The sequence below is a fragment of the Delphinapterus leucas genome, chromosome 18 (genome assembly GCF_059928025.1).
Source record: "Delphinapterus leucas isolate spDelLeu-1000000601 "Yukka" chromosome 18, BTC_Dleu_Yukka2, whole genome shotgun sequence".
Taxonomy (NCBI): Eukaryota; Metazoa; Chordata; class Mammalia; order Artiodactyla; family Monodontidae; genus Delphinapterus; species Delphinapterus leucas.
The window spans coordinates 65,078,214-65,098,391 of NC_143146.1; the positions used below are offsets into that span (position 1 = coordinate 65,078,214).

The 20,178-nt window shown below is 39.3% G+C and overlaps 1 protein-coding gene across 1 annotated transcript in view; it reads left to right on the forward strand.

Annotated features, from left to right (window-relative positions):
* Positions 1-19,949, forward strand: part of LHFPL6 (LHFPL tetraspan subfamily member 6) — a 275,293-nt gene extending 255,344 nt beyond the window's left edge. Inside the window, exon 5 of the mRNA XM_089899652.1 lies at positions 1,870-19,949. Within this exon, the coding sequence (XP_089755778.1) occupies positions 1,870-1,889 (20 nt within the window). The 3' untranslated portion in view covers positions 1,890-19,949. The remainder of the gene's footprint in view (positions 1-1,869) is intronic.
* Positions 19,950-20,178: the final 229 nt, after the last annotated feature.

Sequence of the window (20,178 nt, forward strand, 5' to 3'; positions counted from 1 at the left end):
CTGCAGAATCGAGGTTACGGTCCCTCTGCGCCTTTAGACTATATGGGTACGTCTACATTAGCAGCTTTCCTTTTATTACTGAGCGTCTCGGCATCCACACGTTGTGCGTATGACTGCAAGGGATTTGAGGATTTATTTTTTAGAAATAATTTGGCCAGAAAAAGTTATAAATTATAATTCAATAACAAATGCACACTAAAGATAGAGCACATGTGGTGGATAGTAAAACCTCCCCAGAAAAGGAAGTCGATGACTTTAATTATGAATTGTCAGAGTGACATGTGGAACCTAAGCAGAAGTGCCATCCCTGGAGTGCAAACCATTGAGCTCTAGAAGTGGAGGCCTGGCTTCCTTCCCTTCTGAGCAGGAATGCTTTGCTCTGGTCACCTCAAGGGTCCAGCTCTCTGCCTGGGGCCCAGCTCTCACTAAGTGGCTGTTTAGTTCAGAAGTGGGTTGGTCTGGTGAAGCACCCTTGTGGGTGAAGCTCTGTACAAGGGAAGGAGCTTCTTTAAGGTTTTTTTGTTTTGTTTTGTTTTGTTTTGTTCTGAAGAAAGCGCCATATCTGACTGATATTCCAACTAATGGGCCACAGAACATGGGTCAATAGGGGTCCCATATAAACAGGGATCTATAATTGAAAAGCTTGGGAAATGTTGAATTAAAAACAAATCTATCTGCTTCTGGGCATGTACCTAAAAGGACTGAAAGCAAAGTCTTAAAGAGATATTTGTGCACCCATGTTCACAGCAGCTTTTTTCGTAATAGCTAAAACATGGAAGCAACACAAGTGTCCATTGACTGATGAATGGATACAATAAAATGTGGGCTATATGTACAATGGAATATTATTCAGCCACAAAAAGGAAGTTCTTACACGTGTTATATAGATGAACCTCAAGGACATTATGCTAAGTGAAATAATCCAGTCCAGTTATATGAGGTACCTAGGGTGGTCAAAATCATAAAGACAGAAAGTAGAATGGTGGTTGCCAGGGGCTGCTGGAGGGGGAAATGGGGAGTTATTGTTTAATAGGTATAGAGTTTCAGTTTTCCAAGATGAAAAGAGTTATGGGGATTGAGGGTGGTGAAGGCTGTACAGAAATGTGAATGTATTTAATACCATTGAACTGTCCGTTTACAAATGGTAAAGTTTATGCTGTGTGTATTTTAACACAATTTTACTTTAACACGAAAAAGAAAGAAAAACAAATCTAAGAATGTTTGTTTTAACTGCAGGATATCTCAGAACCTTTATTATGTCCAAGTGCAATATTATTTAAAATTAGAGGGTATAAAACTCATGTTCCCAAAATAGATTATACTTTAGAAACTGTTAATACAGACCACTTTTTATTCCTTGATCTTTTCCTATCCCTTTTCCAGATACATCTTCTGAATGTCTAAGTTAGGAATGTTATTTCCTTTAAAACATGATAACTCAAAATGTTCCTTGGGGGTGGGCAAGATTGACTCATGACTATCGGGGCCTAAGGTGACCCACTACTTGGCCATCTCAGGAGGAAAACAGTGAAACATTGTGCAGTGTTTCTCAGGGAAAATCAGATGTAGGGGAGCAATTTCTGTGTGGGATATTCACTGGCACCTGTGAATTTAGGTACCACGTAGCTGCACCGTTCAGGCAGGCGCCACCCAGAGTTCAGTCTCCAGTCCTCACAATAAGCTTGTTCCTAGGTATACGTCCTCAGGTCCCATATCCCCTCTCCTAAGAGACCCACGCCTACATGGAATGACTCTTATTAAGGAGGAACAAATTTGGGGAAAATGGCAGTAAGTTAAGCATTTAGGAAAACACTCATTCTCCCAGAATGATTTTATTATTTACCTCTGTCTTTTCCTTTTTTTATTTAGTTCCATATATCCACCTATAGCCCAAGAAGCATCGATTACTCTCCTTGTGACACTTGAAGCTGCTGGCCTTTGTCTAATTCAACAGACTTCCTGCCTCAAGAGAGGTAAGAGGGTCTGATTCAGGGGAGGGCAGGGGCCGAGAAATAAGCCTTCTACTTAAACTAAGATGCTGGGAGTGTCTGTGTGTGTGCTCTTAATTTCAAAACACAGAGTCTACTTCTGGACAAATATCTAGCTATAAGGAATCTATCTTATCATGAATTCTATAAACATGGTGATAATATTCTCCAAATCTCAAACTGGGACATATCATCTGGCTAAAGGATTTTTTTTTTTTGATTTGTGGAGTCACTTAATCTTTATGAGCTATACATTAATCCCATTTAGTTAGTCAGTAATGGAAATCTTTTACTGGAGAAACTAGAATTTTACAAAAATCATAACTGTACCAGGAAAGCTGGCACAGACAGTCAATATACATGATGCTACATAGCGTTTAGATTGCAGGCTCATCCCAAAGACAGCTTTTGGTATATTTATTATTCTTAAACACCTGATCCTTTGTAATTCTCTTGTGAATCCACACCTTTTACACTCTGCCAGTTATTTTTTAAAAAGCTTTTATCACTCAATTTACATCAGTAAGTGAAACTGCAAGATAGGTTTTTTTCTCCTTCAAAACTGTAGCTTTCCCCCTCTGAGACATTGCACACAACCCTCTACAGCATGAATATGTTTCAGAGTCATGGGACTCCTTGCTGACCCAAGCCTTCCAAAATTCATGTGTGATGCAGGAGTAGAGAAAGAATTCAAATCTGAAAGCCAAATCTCTGAGTTTCCTGTGTTATTTGATAAAATATTAAATTAGCATTGTCCCTGTCAAGTTCTGGTTTATTTTTAGGCAATCATGTGAGCATAAATGCCTACCACCTGTCCAGGAGAAGTGGGAGAGTGTACACTATGTAATCCTCCCAATCAAGTCCCCATATCTGAGTCAGAGTTGGCTTGCAGTGGGAAAACAACAGGGCAGTTGAACCTGATTAAATATGAGAACATTGGCAATGCAGATTTGTAGGTCACCCCACTTTACACCTTCCCTGTCACCTTATGCAGGGTAAAACCTGGGCCATAAATCCTTAAAAAAATTCACCATCTCAAGAAATTTTAGTTTTTCCTTGCTTTTAAAATGACTGTTAACTCACTTCCTTGAGCCTTTTAATTTTCACTTCATTAAGGAAAAATACCTAATTTAACAACTTGGGAACTTTGAGTTTCTACTAGACCTCTTCCTCAATCCATAACAAAATTGTTTATCAGACAATTTCAACAGGACCAAAGTTTATCCAAAAAGTTCTCTTACAAAGAGAGACCAAGGCTTTGATTTCTTATTGAGTAGAGTGCTGGTAAATGTTTAACGACATAGTAGTTGCCAATTTCCATGGTGTAAATACTGCCCCCATTGGCTGGCTTAGTTAGCAGTGTGTCACCAGGGAGTGCAGAGCTGGGTAGAGATGAGAAAGCCAGTAAGAGCTGATTTCAGCCCATCCCTGAGTTTATCCCCCTAGTCTACTTGTTCCCAAATTTTGGGGTGAATCACTATCACTTTTATTAAAAGTACAGAGGTTGATGCAGATTTCTGGTGCTGAGGCCAGAGCATCTGTATATTTAACAAGTTTCCCAGGTGATCCTGATACTGCAGTCTGAGCTCTCGTTCTTATGTTCATTCCTATATAAGGCTAGTCTTGTATTATGTAGTATTGCCATTCCTGATCAAGAACTCTACATTTTCATGAAATACATTTTCATAGCACACAATTCACTAAGATATTACTAAAAGAGACTAAATTCACTAAGCTGTAATGAAAATAGATTCTAATGTTCAGAATGAATAATGATCGTCCTATTCACTTTGATATAATAGACTGTATTCAGCTCATTACTATTCATTATCTGGATTGTAAAATATGCTATGGAAAGCCAGATTCCATATATTTTAGAAATTAGATGAAATCTTTATGGAGCACATAAATATGCTTATCCTCGAGTCGTGAGAAATATTTGCATCAGACATTTTCTTTGTAAAAGTGATTTACGTGACAGCTACCTTTGCTCGCCATCAATTTTCTTCCAACAGGATTATGCCAAGTGCGTAGTGAATCTAATGTTTTGTTTATGACAAAAAATTCAGATAAATATACCAACTTCCTCTGAAAATGTTTGGGTGATTTTCAAAAAGGCTTTGTGGGGTAATTTTATTCCTTTTCAGGAATGAATGAGTGCATTTCATTGGAGATGATTTCACTGCTTTAGAGCTAAACTTTTTCGAAAGACTGCATTCACTTCACAGATATCTACCAAGCCATATTCTTTAAAGGAGTTTAAATCAAATTGGGGTTAAGAATTCCTTCTATTAACAATTACAGAAACATACAGGAGGTATTTGAAAACCGTGGCTGGTACTGATCGCTGCGTGTACGTTCCAGGTTGTTTGTTGGGAGAGACAGACATGTAAATAATCACCTTTGAGGGTGACAAATGCTGGGAGACAGTGACTAAGGTTTCCCTGATGAGTCAGGACAGCTTCACAAAGAGGGTGACATGTGATCTGCAGGATAATTCGGAGTAAGGAAAGTGGAAGCAGAGAGGGCGTTTCAGGCTTCGGAGGAATGAGACCCAGGCACCTGGCTCAAGAAAAGAGACTTTCAAATTGTTCATTTGAGTAGTAAGTACTCTCCTACTCTGGACAGAACTGTGCTTGACACTTGGGGGAAGAAGAGTAAATAAGTGGTATGGCCCCAACCCTCAAGGTGTTCATGTGCCTGAGACTTGCAAATATTGGAGAAGGAAGGGGAAACGACACAAGCAAATGCCACGGGGTGCATCACAGATACTAAGTGATGGGGGGTTATTGTAAAAGGATAAGAGAGATGTGGGCTGACAGTGTTTAGGGAAGTCTTTCTGGGTTAAAGGTATTTGGACAAGAGAAGCAGCATTTAAACAAACAACACAAAGCAAACAAGCAAACTGGTGAGAGAACAGGTTGCATGGGTGACAGGAGGAAAATTAGTGCGACCAGAATAGGGCATCCTGGTGAGCAGGGTGGAGGGTAGGAGGAGGGTGTGGTGGAAAGCATGTAATTTGGAGTCCTGACTTAGCTTGAGACTGGTCAAGGATTGGGGGGAAAATGGAAAAAAAAAAAGGCTTTATTTTTTCAGAGTCTCAGAGTCTTTAACAATAGAATGGGTCTAGTAAAACCTACCTCACAGGCTTGTGAGGATCAAATGAGGCAATTTATGTGAAAACATTTTGTAAACTGCTATGTACTATAAATATGGGGGTGATTATCAATGGATGGGATTCTTGAACACTGGTTCCTTTCTAAGAAGCCACAGCCCGTGCCTGGGTATTTCAGCTTTCATGAATGGCATTTTTCAGCGTGAAGATATACATTGTTTGCCACATTTAGATCTTCCCTCCGAGAGCCAACCTCAGAACCAAAACATTTCTAGTTGAAGAGCCTATATTTTTTTTAAAAAAAGCAAAAGGTGGTTTCCAGTTTATTTTATTATGTCTTAAATGATAAACTCAACAATTTTTATGGTTTAAATGTTTAAATAATAATATTAAATTACTAATGGTTAACATTTTAGTGATTTTAGTGTGCGTGAGTTTTCTTAATCTTTCTTTCTTAAGATTACTAAAGAAAAAAAATGGAAGAACTTGTTTTATTTAAACTGAAAAGTGTTCATTGCTGATCTGATTAACGGATGTTCTTTTGGGAAGCATTCTTTGGAAATGAAAACAATGCTTCTGACCTTAAAATGTCCATGGATGACCTGATTTTTCTCAAGTGAAACACTAGAGGTTAAAATAACTGAGCGTGATTCTAGGCCTAATGTACCCCAAGGATTTTACTGGCCATTCTCCCATCCAGCTACTCAGCCATGCCCACTAAAGTGACATAAATACAATAAACACTATTTTAAAAATTCATTCTTTTATGTATCAGAGAGTGATATTTTAAGAAGAAAAGTACATTTTACAAATACAGTTTCCTATAAATTTGTGCAAAAGGAGAATTTCCAGAATAGGTTTCAGTTATTTTTCTCATTTGGAGAATGATACTCTTTTTCACACATAAAACTTCAGATCGTCCCTCCCATCACTCTTCTTAAAGTTTTCACAGTTTGTGAGAAAACACCAAAAGTAAAACTGTTACCTGGTTCCACAGAGCTTCTGCCTCAGCTAAGCTCTGGGGCATGTGTGTCTATTGCGGGTGTAACATCTGTTCAGCCCATGGACTGATCTTCACTTTTCTGATTTAGTTTCACTGCATTTCTTGGAAGAACCACCCACTTGGATCTGCTCAATGATATATTACTGAATTCCTCACCATCACGGGTTTTTTCCTTTCCCAATACATCTGGAATAAAAATGGATTTGAAAATTAAGTACAAATTACATTTCCACATTCAAGGAAGGAAAAAAGATAGTAGATGGCTACCACTTTTCATTTCAAATTGCTCAAAATACTTCTCAAATATAGCTAAAATCCTTCATATTTTCAGGCACACTGTACTTATTTCCTTGGGAAGAGGAAAACACCTTTTTTTTGCTCATTTTATAAGTGTAACGAAAACACGGTAGCTCAGCTATCTGGTAAATCCTAGAAAATAAAAATAGGGGTATTGAGAATTCCAACCTCTTTGGTTGTTAGAATGGACAAGTTGTGTTTCAATGCTGCCAAAACATTTGTAGAAAATTGGCAAATTAATGTAAACCAGCGTCATGCAACCCTAAATCCCCCAGTTCTTTGGTGGAATCCAATTCTTGTTGCTTTGGTGGTAGATTTTAGTGAAATTATTTTATGTATATAAAATAGGGCATGGTAGATTAATGATGGCCATAAATTCTCCATGAGTCCTCCCAGTAAAGTCTGGCCTTAGAGGAGTGACACTCTGTGACTCCCCAGGCTGGGTCATAAGAAGTCTTGCTGCTTCTGCTTTTGTCTCTGGAACACACTCTCTGTAGCCCTGAGCTGCCCTCTAAGAAGTCCACCCACACTGGGACTGCCAGGGTAGATAGGCCACATGTAAGTTTTCCAGTAGGCAGTCCGACCTGAGCCCAGCCTTTTTAGCTACCCTACCAAGTCACGTGGGAGTGAAGCTATCTGAAACCTCCAGACCAGCCCATCCAGTCAATCCCATGTGGAACAATGGAATCACTCAGCTAAGCTCTGCCTGACTCTCTTAACCACAAAACTGTGATGTAATAAAATGCTTGTTGTCTTAAGCCCAATAAATTATTTTTTTTAATAAATTTATTTATTTATTCGCTACGTTGGGTCTTCATTGCTGCACACGGGCTTTCTCTAGTTGCGGTGAGCAGGGGCTACTCTTCGTTGCTGTGCATGGTCTTCTCATTGCGGTGGCTTCTCTTGTGGAACACTGGCTGTAGGCTCACCAGCTTCAGTAGTTGTGGCACGCGGGCTCAGTAGTTGTGGCGCACGGGCTTAGTTGCTCCGTGGCATGTGGGATCTTCCTGGACCAGGGCTCAAACACGTGTCCACTGCATTGGCAGGAGGATTCTCAACCACTGCGCCACCAGGGAAGCCCCCAATAAATTCTTGAACACACAGAAAGGTGCATTCTTTGAGATAGTTGGATTCTTTTTTTTTAAATTAATTAATTTATTTATTTTTAAAATTTTATATTTATTTATTGGCTGTGTTGGGTCTTCGTTGCTGCACACGGGCTTTCTCTAGTTGCAGTGAGCAGGGGTTACTCTTCATTGCTGTGAGTGGTCTTCTCATTGCGGTGGCTTCTCTTGTTGCAGAGCACGGGCTTTCGGCGCACAGGCTTCAGTAGTTGTGGCTCTTGGGCTGTAGAGCGCAGGCTCAGTAGTTGTGGTGCATGGCCTTAGTTGCTCCGTGGCATGTGGGATCTTCCCGGACCTGGGATCAAACCCGTGTCTCCTGCATTGGCAGGTGGATTCTTAACCACTGCACCACCAGGGAAGTCCGAGATAGTTGGATTCTTATGCATTGGCTTCTTTACCTTGCCCCATGGTTATTATAAATGGCATCTCTTTATAATTCTCACAATAATCTTGCACCATGTGTATTATTACCCTTGTATTACAGATGAGAAAATATGAACCAAGAGAACAAGTAACTTGATTAATATGCAAAAGCATGATAGACCAAGGATTGAAACCTAAGCCTCTCCAGCTTCAGAGTCCTAGCTATTATCAGAGTGAGAATCTTAATTATCGCTGATGCAGTCCCATAGCCAAGAATCAAAATTTCTTCTGGCTATTTCAGGCTCTAACTCCATGAGTCTCAATCAGGGATCAGCAAACTTTTTCTGAAAAGGACCAGACAGTAAATATTTCAGGCTTTGGTCATATGGTCTCTAAAGCAACTACTCCACTTGGCTGTTACAGTGTGAAAGCCACCACGGGCAACATGTAAGCAACTGATGGTGGCTATGTTCCAGAAGAATTTTATTTACAAAATCAGGCTGTGGGCTAGATTTGGCTCACAAGCAACAGATTGCTGATCCCTTATCTACACATCTGAGATGATTGTGTTTGAATCTTTTTTGAGTTTTTGGAATAGAGCCTCAACTTTTAAATGAAGTGTTGACGGCACTTTCTTACAATCCAGTTTTAAACCAAAGTTGAAGTTTTTACTAATTGTCAACTGTAAACAGAATATATGTAAGTCAGTGGAAAGTGTAAGTCAATGTAGAAGGTACCTCCAAAAATGTACATTTGGAAGCATTGTTTTTAGAGCTTTTTTTTTTTTCTCTACCAAATTAAAAATCCTGGAAAAGGGTGGATTATACATAAAGATAAACTAGAATGTGTGGAACGTTCTCCATATTTGCATGACATATCAGAATATCTTTAGTCAATTGTTGCTTTCTTTAATCCTTTGGAGCTGCCGAGATGTTCCTGATAGTGATTACAAAGTACTTCCTGAAGCATTTTGTGCACTATTTATAGAATCCATTCCCCCATACTGCAGCCTGACAAGACCTCCTGGCCCCTGGGGCTGAGTTGCTGGCTGTTTGACAGCTGCACATCCATGTTATGTGCTAAGTCAGCACAGAATATTCCCAGCTAAGGGAAATGGAAACTACGTGGGTGATCATGGGTAGCGAGAGCCATTGGTCGTAGCTGAGAACTTCACTTGAAATTGGAAGAGTTGGTTCTTTACCAGTGAGTACTAAGGTCTTGAAAGTCAGAGAGGGTCAAGATTTTAATTTCTGAAAGACTTCTCTACAATAACATTTTAGTGTTAGTTGAGCCACCTCAAGTTGTTTTAAACTGTGCTTCTCATTAATTTTTTTGTCTTTCTTGTTATCTTGGATCCATTAGTCTATTAAGTTTTAAGTGGCTTGAGTGCAGGAAATAAGGATTTTTTTCTTCTTTATATTATCATTCCTATTACTTGACATATAATTGTGTTCAGTTCATTGTTGAAAAAATGAATCATAAATCATTCCCATACTTCTTGGTCCAGAAATTGCAATGTCTGGCTTGACCCTCTTTCTTCAAGTTTTTTTATATCAAATATATACACACATATATGCATATGAAGACTTCTTATATGCAGTCTTTAGCTATCCAAGAATGCTATGAACAGAATAGACAATCTTATCATCAGTGGCTCCTGTTGCTATAATAACATTTCTTTTGTAAACAATTTGATTTTGTAAATTCTCTGCCCATAGAATTTCCAATCACCTTGAATTTATTTATTCATTTAGAAGAGGTGATGTATACACATGGTGCACAGTTTTAAAAGGTATGAAATAATATACAGTAGTGAGAAGTTGTTTTCCTCCCATTTTGTCCCACAGTCCTTGGTTTCTCATTGCTTTATCCAGATTTTTGAGCATCCTTCTACAGACCTATACCGTATATTTTATTCCCTCTTTAATTTACATACACATAAGCATACTGTATGTACTTTTCTATATCTTGCTTTTTTCACTTGTTACTGTATTTTAGAAATGACCCTATTTTAGTACATATAGAGATGACTTTTAAAAACATCTGCTAGTATTTTATTTTGTGGGTGGACTGTAGTTGACTTAACAAATATTTATTATTAATGTACATTATGTTGTTTTTAAACATTTTGCTCTTGCAAGCAGTTGCTGTAATAAATACTCTTCTGCAAATGTCTTTGTGAACATGTGAGAGACTATATATAGGATAACTTCCAAGCAGTAGAACTGCTGAGTCAAAGCAATATGCATTTTGCATTTTATTGGATATTTTCAAGTTGACCTCCATAAAGCTGTAACAATATACACTCAGAGCAGCAATGCATTTGTTCTGTTTCACATTTCCTCCACATGCAATGTCTCATCAAACTTTGATTTTTGTTACTTTGCTATGCGAAAAATGTTCTCTTCTTAGAAGGATTTAAGTTGAAGCTTTCTCAGTTTGCTGAAGACTGGTCAAGATTTTTGCACAATTTTCTATGTAATTATTGACTTTTTCTTCCTGGTTTATAGTTCTTAGGACATTAAGGAAATTAGACTTTTGTTAGACATATGTATTGAAAGTTTTTTCTCAACTTTTGTCTTTTCTTTTTTAATATAGTCAGAGTTGTCAACCTTTGGGGACTTAGGAAGTATTATATAACATTGTTAATAATATATAAAAATTCACCCATGTTTTCTTATAGTACTTTTATAATTTTTCTTTTGCTTTTTTTTTTTTAATTTTAATGCTAGATTCACCTGGAAATTTTGGAGTAAAAAAATGGACTTCTTTTTTCCAGAATGCTATGAAGAAGTTTAATTGGATATTGTGAGCTCCTCCCTCTTCACCGAACACCCATCAAAAAACAATCACAAAACACAAGTATGAGGGGACCCTTGATATTGATGAAATACAAATAGTTGATAACTTGCCTGATACGGTTAAAATGTTATGTGTCCGCTTGGCTGGGCCACAGTCCCCAAATACTTGGCCAAAAGGAATTTTGCTAATTGATTTGCAGATCTGAACTGCAACGTTCGTTCTTCCCTGGGTCTCAAGCCTGTTGGCACACCCTGCAGATTTGGGACTTGCTGGCTTCCATAATCATATGTGTGAATTCGAAAATTCGCATATAACTTATAGTCAGCCCTCTGTATATGGAGTTCCAGCATATCCACGGTACCCTCGGATTCAACCAACCAATGATGGGGTAGCACTGTAGTATTTACTATTGAAAAAAATTCACATGTAGGTGGACCTGTGCAATTCAATCCGTGTTGTTCAAGGGATATATATATCACAGTTCTTAACTATAAAGGGCCTCAATAATGTTATTCCACCCCCAAACTTCCTACTTTCTTTTTAAGACACAGCTCAAATGTGACCTTTTATATTGTATCAGTCTACCCATTGAGCCTGCTAGAAGTAGATATAAGCTTAGATTACAGATAGGCTCAGAATTACTGGAGAACTTTTGCAAAGATATACAGGACTGTGAATAGAAGCCAACATCACCCAAGGTTTCATTTCTTCCCTAAATGGAATGTATATAGGAGCTTCACAGTAAACTGGAAAAACAGCTTTGCCTTTTTTAGATGACAACCAGAACTTTAAGAAAGTACTTTATCTTGGTTCATCTAAAAGAAAGGCTTTCATGTCGTTGGCTTGCTGCCACTCTATACAGGTGTGGGACAACTATATTGTGGAGGTTTCAGGGGAGGATGGTAGGCAGAATAATGGTCCCCCAAAGATGTCCATGCCCTAATCCCTGGAAATTTCATATACATTACCCCACAGGGCAAAAGGGACTTTGCAAATGAGATGAAGTTTACAGATCTTAAAATATATTATCCTAGATTATCAGGTGGGCCCAATGTAATCACGTGGGCTTTTAAAAGTGGAAGAGGGAGGCAGAAGTGGCAAAGTTGCACCAGAGGAAGAGGAAGGAGAAAAGATGCGGAAGCAGGGGAAGGACTTGACCTGTGTTTGCTGGCGGCTTTGACCATGGAGGAAAGGGACCATGAAGTTGGGAAATTAGGCGGCCCTAATTGCCGGGGTTGCTCCAGCCCACAGCCAGTTAAGAAACAGGGACCTGGCATGCGGCCCTGCTGACATCTTAATTTCAGTGCAGTGAGATCCATGCAGGAAGCCCTACCGAAACTGTGAGATAATAAATGGCTGTTGTCTTAAGCTGTGGTAAGTTATTATGGCAGCAAGAGAAGATGAGTACAGAGTACAGAGGCTCAGAGGTGGTTCATTTACCTGGTGCCCGACTGGCATACGGATGCTTCAGCTCATGGCACACGTACCTGGTACAATTAGTTGTTGATGGGCTATCAGGGTTTGTTTCAACTGCAAGGTAGGGATCAGAAATCAAAGCAGCATATGCCCGAACACCCAAAAAAGGGTGGGTTGGGGCCACTTTGATGAAAAGGAAGCAGTACAAATGCAGCCTTATGGTACTTCACTAACAAAGATTCCTTGACCCGGTGCAGTTGGGAAGTCTCTCTCATCCTTTTACGCTCTGTTCTGCAGCCATTCAGTCATTGAGCAACCACATATTGAGAGCTGACAAGCGTTGTCACATTGACACTTGTACATATCGTGTTGTATCTATAAGTATTTATTTTCACGCCCATTTCCAGCTCCAGCTCGCACCACATTGCTGGCACAGAGTGGGCCTTTATAACTGGCAATGGACAAACAGATTTCAATAATTAATTCATCCTACTTAATAACTGGGAGTGAATGTAATTATTTCGATCCAAAGTAAAATAATCTCATGTCTTTCTTCCCTGAAGTATTGTACAGTGATAGACTTTTCACTGTGACCTCTCATCCTAGAATACAACAGCTAATCACAGGCTTCTTGGTGAAAGAAATACATTCAGATTATTAGACTCATATAATCGTTGTTTTGAACATCCTTTGATTTTCATTTATCTTATCTTTTTATTATTATAACCTCAGTTCTTTAATCCTGTTTGGGCAGTTCAATATAAACTAGACAGAGAAGCCTGTCACCTTCCTGGTTTACTAATATCACAGGCCTAAGGATGAAATTTAAAACTCTTATGTTCATATTCCAGCTGTTCTGTTCTGGCAACAGATTTCTTTTTAATTGTACATTCCTGGAGGAAACTGTCAGCTACAGTTGCCTGTCTCGCATGGTGTACACGTGTTGCTGTTTTCAATCTAACAACTTCGTCTCTTCTAGACAATGCCCTGTTATCCTGACCTGGTTCAATCAGGCTTGTGAGTGAAAAGCAAATCATCGGAAAAGCAGTGCCAGTTCTTTAGTTCTTGCATTGTCAGCTCTAAATATTTGATAATTTCTGCAGTAAAACACTTCAATATTCCTTTGACTTTCTCATTCTTACCACATTCAGTAGCCTCAGACATCTTGACCAAGTGGTCATACGCCTCTTTGAAGTTAGAAGTGTGGAAATAAAGACCAACCAAATGAGCAAAGCAAAGCCTATCTATTCAGAGCTTGCTACAAAGGAGTCAGCTGTCATGACTTGCATTTGGCAGATACTCAAAAGCAGGCAGAGGAGTGGAAAAGCTTTACTGTGGACTAAAAGGAAGGGTCAGGTATGTCCTGAGTGGGCGCTGTTGTCATGGGGAAGCCGTAGGCGGGTTAACAGAAGCAGGACATCCTGTGTGATTAGTTAGGGGTGCATATTGGCTTTCTCTAGTTGGTCTGAAGTTGGAAGTGGGAACAAAAGTTAGAAAAACTCAATTACTAATTAGGTCTTGGCCATTTGGTTGTTGAATGTTACAGAAGTTATTGTTCAGCTTCCTGGATTGTTACTGGTGATGGCAGTCGGGCCTCCTAACGCCTAGCAGGCTGGCTTCCTGGGCTGTTGATTGTAGATGAGGGGGCTGGTTTCTGGGGCAGGTTCTGGGTCAGAGTTCTTTTTTTACATATGACCCAGCCATAGTCCATTTGCATATTCGGTTTCTCAAATGTAACTCTGTGCTTTTGCGAATATGGTCCTGGTACTACATTCTACGCTAAGCACAAGTCCAAAGCATACCTCCAAAGAATGTTCCTTTGTTAAAGTTGTGGACACATGGCTTAAGAAAAGATGTGACGCTTGAGATATATATTAAAAACAAATTGTACAGAAGCCTAAATTTGGGTGGATAATCACCCCTGATCCAAAGGGTTCCTTTATTAGGGGAGAGATTTAACGTTTATAATTTTCGGGTAATTTTCTCTCTGAGACATTTAGATGGGCATCTGAAGAAGCACAAGACAATCTCTCTTCAGGACTCTGAACATCAGTGGGCATTGAGGTCCTCTGAACATTTACACTTGCAATTTTTAGCCCTTATAAATCGTTTTCATGAATGTAGAGGGAGACCAAATACAGTAATGGAAACAGGTTTATCATAAAACAAAGGTTGTTTCTATTCTTACAGAAGGCATTGTAATTTGATCTTCATTCCACTGTGTGTTAACTGTTTCCTCCTTATCAGATGCTAGGTCAAGCCTGGACCGCTAGTTCCATAACTATTAAGTACCTATTATCTTAATCCAGGCAAGAACTCGGGGAAAGATGAAAAAAAAAAGAAAGATCATGTAGAAAAGCATTTGAGGTCCTCTGATGAAGGATAAGCTACAAACCATTATTTCCCACCTAAGTCTTTCCAGCCCCTTTGCTTCGATGTAAACTCAGATTATTTTTTCCATTTGACAAAAAGGTGCGATGAAGGATTAGTCAGGCAATGACAGGAGGATGGAGTCTCCAAATGGACTTCAAGGAGTATTCTAATAGATTCAATTGACTGTACTCACAGAGCTTTGAAAACTGCCGCATCCCTGCCCAATTCACCAGTGGAACCTCTATTTTACAATATCACATAGCTTGCCCTGAAAAACACCTTCCTGTGTTCTCAAAGTCTGCGAAGTTTCCCTCACTTATTCTTTTTCAAAAAGCCAGTTCTTCTGCCTGTAAGTTTAGTGGATCACTCTGCATCGTTTTCATCCATTACCGAAGAGCTTTCAGAGGCAATTTGGGAGAACAGATCGCTTTGGAATTGGATTTTCGGGGGATATTTTCATATCACGGCTACCAATTTTTTTCCTATGGAGTGATACAGAGCACTTTGAAAATCTTTCATAAGTGCAAACCCCATTCACATTTTTTTTCTATTTCAAATCATTTAAGGTGGAAGGACCTATTATATACATGAACTAAGGAACATGTGATTAAACATTATCATTTCTCAATCCTTTTGAGTTTCTGGGCGGCATGCCTCCATGATTTGTGAAGTTAGGCCAGAACAATTCTGCCTCAATAAAGCAATACTTTTATCCAACACTTACTGTCTCTGTGACTTCCCTTCCCTCCCCCCAACCCAAGGAAATCTTAATCATAATAAGAATGAGTTTGGGAGGGGAACTACTCGTTAGCAAATTAATCTGATTTCTTCCAGAGAACGCTAGCACACCTTGTACTGTAAATAACCACACAGGGCATCTGGGTGAATGTGGAGTTAGTCATCTTTCTGCAAGCCATGCAGAGCAAAGGCTCTCGTTCTGTCTGGAAGAAAACAGAATAGAAAGTTCTCAACCAGATGCTGTGTTGGTGACAATTTGTGAAGTGCAAAGTTTTCCCTCAACACAATTCCTCACCATTGGTTCATCATTTAAAACTGGGGCATTTGGGACTTCCCTGGTGGTGCAGTGGTTAAGAATCCGCCTGCCAATGCAGGGGACACGGGTTCAAGCCCTGGTCTGGGAAGATCCCACATGCTGCGGAGCAACCAAACTGTGTGCCACAACTACTGAAGCCCATGTGCCTGGAGCCCGTGCTCCACCACAAGAGAAGCCACGGCAATGAGAAGCACACACACCGCAGCAAAGAGTAGCCCCCGCTCGTGGCAACTAGAGAAAGCCCATGTGCAGCAACGAAGACCCAACGCAGCCAAAAAAAAAAAAATTTAATTAATTAATTAATTAAAAACAAAACAAAACCAAAAACTGGGGCATTTGAAGGACTTCTGGAGTAATTAAAGGTACGTTTCTCACCAACATGATTGGTAATTATTCAGAGTCAAACATCTGATAAAAAGAATCAATGAGTTTGGAAAGGCAATTCTAATTGTATTCTGCAGCCAAACGGTCTGTTTCTTTACTGGTACTTAGTGATTTTTTGTTTGTTTTTTGTTTTGTTTTAGTTCTTATTTCATCCTACATTGTATTTCATTTAGTTACAGGATTGTCCTTCTCATTTGATATTTTTATTGAGGCAAAAGAACTTTTTAGATGATATTATGGGATATATCTTTGTATTTGGAGTTCATGCTGAACTTCTCCAAAGCTATCTCTCTTTTTTTTTTTTGAGGTACGCGGGCCTCTCACTGTTGTGGCCTCTCCCGTTGCGGAGCACAGGCTCCAGACGCGCAGGCTCAGTGGCCATGGCTCACGGGCCCAGCCGCTCCGCGGCATGTGGGATCTTCCCGGACCGGGGCACGAACCTGTGTCCCCTGCATCGGCAGGTGGACCCTCAACCACTGCGCCACCAGGGAAACCCACCCAAGCTATCTCTTGATGGAGGAAATTTATTATTTACAACTGTCCCCAAAAATGAACCAAAACTTAGCAAACATGTTTCACAAATTGGCTCAGAATTGAAGAAAGAGCGTCTAAATGTCCACAGCATATAGCTGAGAACACTTGCCAATGGTGTGACACAGGAAATGCCTGCCCCCTGGTTATCTTTGGATCAGTTTAGACGTACTTCCTTCTGATTATGCAGGAAACTGTCTATACTTATATTCTGCTTGCAGATTCAAGATAAGATATAAATTTTATAAGATGTAAAATATAAATTTAAGATATAAATTTGGCAAGAGGAACAATGCAAAGTTTTCTTGGGAAAAGATTGTGTTAAAAGCATTCCCACCACTGAAATAGTCTAATTACTGTGATTCATCTACAGGTGACCCAAATACTGGCACTCCCATTTCAGGCTTCTGATACATTGAAGAGCCCAAATTCAACTGAACTGAGCCATTATACCATTTTACTTAATATCTTTTATTGATTTATTAATTCATTCATCTATTCATTCATTCATTCAGTAAATATTTATTAATGGCAGAGTATGACATGCTAGATAGACCCTTTACATACATTATATCTAATCCTGAAGAATGTGTGTTATTATGCCCATTTTACAAATAAGGAAAGACCCTCAGAGAGATTAACTTTCCCAAAGCCACATAATTAAGCAAGCAATAGACCCATTGTTTGGAATGAAGATTGGCTTTCAAACTCTGAGATTTTTCCCATGACATCACTCTACTTCGTTATCAATATACTTCGTGCTCATAGAAAACATTTTCCCAAATCATGTTCCCTGAAACATGAATGCTATGAAATGTTAGCAGCCATTATTTAAAAAAAAGCGGATCATGTTTGTGATCATTGCTAGATACTCTTGTTCTCAGTTGTCTACTCTCCCCTTCCTTGTAAGAGAATCTTGCATCCCTGCCAATCACCGTGTGAGGCACAGTGCCTTCTGTCGGAGAGATAGATGTCCCTTGCCCTATAGCCTTTGGGCTCAGCGTGTGGCATGTTTTGGCCAATGGAATATGAACTTCCAAGCAGAAGTTCTAAGATGCCTTGGAAGTTTCCGCCAGCCTTCTTGCTGTCATATCTCCTACAAGAATAGCATGTTCTAGGTCGGGGCTGTTCTTTCAGCCTAAGTCCTGGAATGAGTAGGCATGTGGATCAGAGCCGTGATGACCTGCAACTAGTGACATGTATCATAAAAAATAGATCTTTGTTGTATTGTAAACTGCTGAAATTCAAGGGTTGTTTGTTACCGCAGCAACATCAACTAATGTAAAAATACTGTACAGGATATCCCCTTCGCAGATATTCAAAAAGAATTTGAGCATATTTTAGGTTCTTAGAAGTCCTACAGTAAAGAAAACATTGAGAAAACCTAGTGGATTAAACACACATATACCTATATCTGCTCTGTCATTAACTGCTGATAAAATGTCAGTTAGAGGGATTTTTAAAAAAGAAGCCACAAGGATAAAGAAAACAGGAAATAGGAAAGAAGTAAAGAGCAAACAAGAGACGGCATCAAAATACTGGAAGCTGTAAAGTAGAATGTGTATTAGTTGGGAACACACACACAGTTTAGCACAACAACACGAAGTTTTGAAGTTCAGGGAACAAAAAGTTCCTAAAAGCTTCTAGAGAAGTGAAAAATAATAAAAATCGGGTCTCATATAAAGGGTATTGGGTATGAGGAAAAATAAGAGGAGATATGCCTATTTTTGTTTTAGCCTGTAGAAGCACCAGATTTTTAAACATTGTGTTTCTGTTACTTGATAACAAGTGAAACTTCAATTTAAAAATAAAAAATTCCAACTAAGTGCGCTCACTTGTTTGACCACAGATCCAGTTTCATGTTCTTGAAGAGCAAATGGTCTATGGATCTGGCTTTGAGAATAATCGCTCTGAGAGGTGGAAAAAACAAAAAAAAGGAAAATTTTGCAAAGGAGTAAACATAACTATGTTCTCGAGTCTTTTGCATATGTGCCAATAGTGCCAAATGGAAAAGGAAGTCATAATGAGTTCAGGTGCACTGTCCGTGAAGCGCTTACACAGTCCCTACCCTTTGCACTGCTTGCAGTCAGGTCAGCAACTTTCTGTGGATTTCACAGGCAGGGGGCGGGGAAGCGGGGGAGCGAGCAGGTCTTTGTGAAATTTGATCTCATCCTAGCATATCAACAACTGGTCTTTGATGATGACATTCCAGATCCTCAAACCATCATCATTTATCAAGGAGATTGCCAAGATACATTCCTTCACTTTGGAATTTCTCTTGTCTTTGGAGTTCTCCATTGATTTGTGAAGACTCTTGTTTCTAAAATTTCTGAGGAGATATCCCATTTGAGTGGGTGTTATGAAATTACTGGGGGTGAGATAAACTTGATATTCCGAATATATCTAACCAATGCCATTCTCTCTTTGATCTGTAACACTTTTATGATAATAGCCTAGTAGACTTCCTGAAAGTTCCATTGCGCTGCTGCTTCATTTTGAACTTATTCTCAACTTTGATCTAAAGAGTTTTAAAACCCTTTTCACACATACTCCTGTTAAGCCTGGTCTCATCAATTTTATATTTGGATTCAAGTTCCTGACCTTACATTTATCCACCCTAAATATAAAGTGTGGCCTAAGGGATCCTTTTTGGACCATATTCTGTCACTCAACACATATTTCACCTCTCACAGCTTCATGTCACCACCAATTTTATAAGCATCCTATTGCTTAAAATCATGAGCCAGATGAGGCCAAGGAAATCAATCGGTATGTTTAGCAGCCACTTCTGTTTTTTTTCCGACCACACCATGGGGCATGTGGGATCTTAGTGCCCCAACCAGGGATCGAACCCGCATCCCCTACATTGGAAGCGTGGAGTCTTAACCACTGGAACACCAGGGAAGTCCCTAGCAACCACTGATAAATCAGTTTTGAATACACTCAGTTATAAACTTACCCAGCCCCAATTTCCCCAGCATGTCCACTGGATGTCATGTCAAATGGCTTGCTGAATTCCAGAATCATTATATGTATCACTTTCTGTTGTGCCGGTCTAGTAATCCTTTCAGAGAAAGAAAATGTAATAATTTTATACAACATTTTAAATTAACACATGCTGGCTTGGTGATCACCATTTCTTCTTCTGAAGATTGCCTCACAGATCATTATTTCTAAGACATTAATTTTACAATTTTCCTCAAGATTGCTATTAAGAGCAAAATAATCTACTTTCTTCTCTGGGAAAATTAAAACCATATGTGGTCATGTGCTTTGAGCATTTCTTCTCTTCCCCATAGTTCTCCAAAAAACACTGATAATGTTTCATGCATCTTTTAAAAAGTGATCTCAGTACTCCAAGGACCAAGGCGATGCCATCAATCCTATCCCTTTAGCTACAGTCAGGGACAAATTTTGTCCTGCCTTTTCTAGCTGGATGACTCCTGTTGAACGAATAACACTTTCAGGCACACATAAATCATGACTTAGTTTTCCCTCCGAAAAGCTCTCCTGAATAACAAAGGGCAGTCTTAATTTAGAAAGATCTCTTTTCTTTTCTGAGGGCCATACCATCAATTCGTGATGTCTTCTAAACACTTAGAGATCTCTTACGAATAAACATAAATCACTGTATTTTCTGGGAGGGAGGAATGTTAATATCCACTTTCCATGTAAATACAATCCTAAGGGCATCGATGGCACTCCTGGAAAGAAAGTGTTGTTTAATT